This window comes from Camellia sinensis, chromosome 8 (genome assembly GCF_055761805.1).
Source record: "Camellia sinensis isolate YWXY chromosome 8, ASM5576180v1, whole genome shotgun sequence".
Lineage (NCBI taxonomy): Eukaryota > Viridiplantae > Streptophyta > Magnoliopsida > Ericales > Theaceae > Camellia > Camellia sinensis.
The window spans coordinates 65,784,539-65,787,720 of record NC_138968.1 but is presented as its reverse complement, the minus strand read 5'-3'; the positions used below and the strand labels follow the sequence as shown (position 1 = coordinate 65,787,720).

General features: G+C 37.3%; 1 protein-coding gene across 1 annotated transcript; it reads left to right on the top strand.

The window, feature by feature from the left end:
- The first annotated feature begins 809 nt into the window (after window positions 1-809).
- Window positions 810-2,948, top strand: LOC145797807 (receptor-like protein EIX2). The gene is made up of 3 exons (XM_082885231.1): window positions 810-870; window positions 1,603-1,746; window positions 1,897-2,948. The coding sequence occupies exons 1-3, from the start codon at window positions 810-812 to the stop codon at window positions 2,946-2,948; spliced, it is 1,257 nt and encodes a 418-aa protein (XP_082741357.1).
- Window positions 2,949-3,182: the final 234 nt, after the last annotated feature.

Here is a 3,182-nt window from a genome sequence, read left to right as displayed (position 1 = left end):
TCTATATTGCTTTGATCCACTCTTTGCTACTCTTTGCCACTAACACTTACTAACAACTGCAAATTCTTAATTTGCAGATCACATGGCAGCCTTGGGCGATGATGCCTGTCGGGATACAGGACTAGTAAGCTGAATCTTGGGCTACTTCCCAATTTTGGATCCTCTTAGAGGGCCCTTTTGGCCGGGCTTGGTATCTAGGCGAGCGGTTTATGATCCAAACATTGGGCCTACTTGCCCCTATTATTCGTGCTCCACCTTCAGCAGCTATAAGGACAGCTGATAGCCTCCCAGTTGATGCTATTATTTAGTAGGACAAATAAATAAGGACAGTTGGGTACGTCATTATAACATTGGTGTACGTTTATCAGCCTACCAGTTGTTATCCAAAAATATGGAATGACTTGTTTGCTTTGTTTTTCACTAACATTTTATGTGAAATTTTGTGTTTTAATTATATGTACATATACTCTATGAATTTTGAAGGATAAATAGTTTGTTGCTGACTGGTAGATTCCATGAAACATCCTATATTTCCTACATTATTGCATATATAATACGTTTGTGTTGGACAAAACATGGAGTTATATCATGGTAAGCATGGCTAATACTTTTTTCCAACTTCTTTTCCTTATCCTTCCTTTGTTTTTGATGTTTGTTTCCCTTGAAGCCAATAGATTCAGTTCCAACACTAGCAATTCCAAACCCAACTGCATAGAGATTGAAAGGAAAACACTTGTTGAATTCAAAAAGGTCTCACAGATCCTTTTGGTCTACTCTCTTCTTGGGTAGGCAATGATTGTTGTACGTGGATGGGCATAGGTTGCAACAACCAGACTAGCAGCGTTGTAGTGCTGGAGCTTGGAAATCTTGGTAACTGTTATGACCAAAAAAATTGGTTATGCACTTGCCAACTCGTCTTGTTTGGGTGGTGAGGTAAGTTCCTCCTTACTCAACTTGAAATTTTTGAATTACTTGGACCTAAGCATGAATGATTTCCAAGGGATTGCAATCCCAAATTTCTTAGATTCACTTGAAAAGTTGAGCTACCTCGATCTCTCTTATGCGTCTTTTTTTGGAATGATTCCTACTCATCTTGGAAATCTATCAAATTTGCACCATCTTGATCTCTTTGCACTTTCAAGTTGAGTTTTAAACTTAAACTGGCTTGTTGGCATGTCTTCTCTAAAATATCTTAATCTTCGATATGTGAGCCTCACTTTGGCAAGTACTAATTGGTTGCTAGCTTTAAATATGCTTCCTTCTCTGTCAAAATTGAGATTGCAAAACTGTAAACTTCACAACTTACCTCACTTTGTACCAAACATCAGTTTCACTTCCCTTTCCGTCCTTGAGCTCTCTGATAAGAATTTCAACTCTTCAATACCTTAATGGTTGTTTAACATAAGTTCCCTTTTGGATCTACATCTTTCTCTTATTTATATGAAGGCCGCAGTTTCTGATATACAATTGGGAAACCTCTGCAACTCGAGAACTTTAGATTTAATAAGAAATCAAATTAACGGAAACATAAGTGAACTTATAGGGGGTTTGGTTGAATGCAGAACTTAAGAAACCTTCTACTTTCTAATAACTTAATCTCAGGCCCGATTCCGGCATCTATTGGAAGGTTGTCAAAATTGGAGATATTACACCTCTCTTTTAATCAAATGAATGGGTCTATTCTAGATAGTGTCGGAACACTTGCAAACTTAAACTTCTTGGCATTTTATAACAATTACTGGAAAGGTTCTCTATCCCAAAATCATTTGCAACGCCTCACAAAATTGCAAAGTTTCACAATATCATCATTGAACAAAAGTTTAATCTTTAATATGAGTCACGAATAGTTTCCTCCTTTTAGCCTAACATAAATTGCAATTCGCAACTATCGATTAGGTTCCATATTTCCAGCATGGCTAAGTAATCAAAAACAACTTGTTGATATAACGTTGGCAGATGCTGCCATTTTGGGCACTATACCTCATTGGCTTTGGGAGTTATCTGCACAGATTTATTGGTTAGATCTTTCTTATAATTGGATACATGGAATGCTTCCCAATTCATTAGTATTTCTCTCAACATTTCTTGTGGATTTAAGTTTCAACCGCTTAGAAGGTTCACTCCTATTTTGGCCCAACGTGTCAGATCTCTTGCTGGCAAGCAATTTATTTTCAGGATCAATTCCCATGAACATCAGCAAAATGATGCCGTCATTGGAAGTTCTTGATTTGTCTGGGAACTTCCTAAATGGTAGCATACCCTTGTCCATAGGTAAGATGAAATGTTTGGAAATGCTTTATCTATCAAACAACCATTTATCTAGAAGAATCCTTGATCAATGGAGGGATTTACCAAATATTGAAATCATAGATTTATCCAAAAGTAATTTACATGTTGAGATTCTAGGTTCAATTTGCTCACTTCTTAGTTTTTCTTGGTTGAAATTGAGCAGCAACAATATTTCAGGGGAACTATCTTTTGCATTACAGAAGTGCAAAGGCTTGACGATGCTTGATCTTGGAGAGAATCGATTCTACGAGAACATACCCAAATACATTGGACAAAGCTTCTCATCACTATGGGAACTGCGTATACGAGACAACATGTTTAGTGGAAATATTCCTGAACAATTATGCTCGCTTGCTCACCTCCAGATCTTGGACCTTGCTCTTAATAATTTATCAGGATCCATCCCATCGTGCTTGGGAAAACTGGGTGCTTTGAATTCTATGATATCATATAGTCCACATCAATTCTCTCTTAGTGATCCCATTTATCAACAAATGGAAATGGAATTGGTTGTGAAAGGAAGACAATTGATATATTCCTTCACACTTGAGTTGGTAAATATTATTGACTTGTCAAGCAACAATCTTCAGAGAGAGATCCCAGAACTAATAACAAATCTCTCAACCTTGGATACCTTAAATTTATCCCACAACCAATAGACAGGGAAAATACTAGAGAAGATTGGAGGATTACAACGACTAGAAACACTTGACCTCTCATGCAACCACCTTTCAAGTCCTATTCCTCTAACCATGTCCTCTATGACTTCACTGAACAACTTGAACTTGTTATTTAACAATTTGTCTGGACCAATTCCTCTGGTAACCAGTTCCAAACCTTTGTTGATCCTTCCATTTACAAGGGTAACCCATAACATTGTGGGCTCCATTGTC

What these genes read in the sequence shown, in the direction of transcription:
- LOC145797807 (XM_082885231.1), top strand. Translation starts at nt 810, where the DNA reads ATGGGCATAGGTTGCAACAACCAGACTAGCAGCGTTGTAGTGCTGGAG. An exon ending in GCTGGAGCTTGGAAATCTTG is followed by an intron (nt 871 to 1,602) that starts GTAACTGTTATG and finishes ACTTAATCTCAG; the next exon opens with GCCCGATTCCGGCATCTATT. An exon ending in TTATAACAATTACTGGAAAG is followed by an intron (nt 1,747 to 1,896) that starts GTTCTCTATCCC and finishes ACTATCGATTAG; the next exon opens with GTTCCATATTTCCAGCATGG.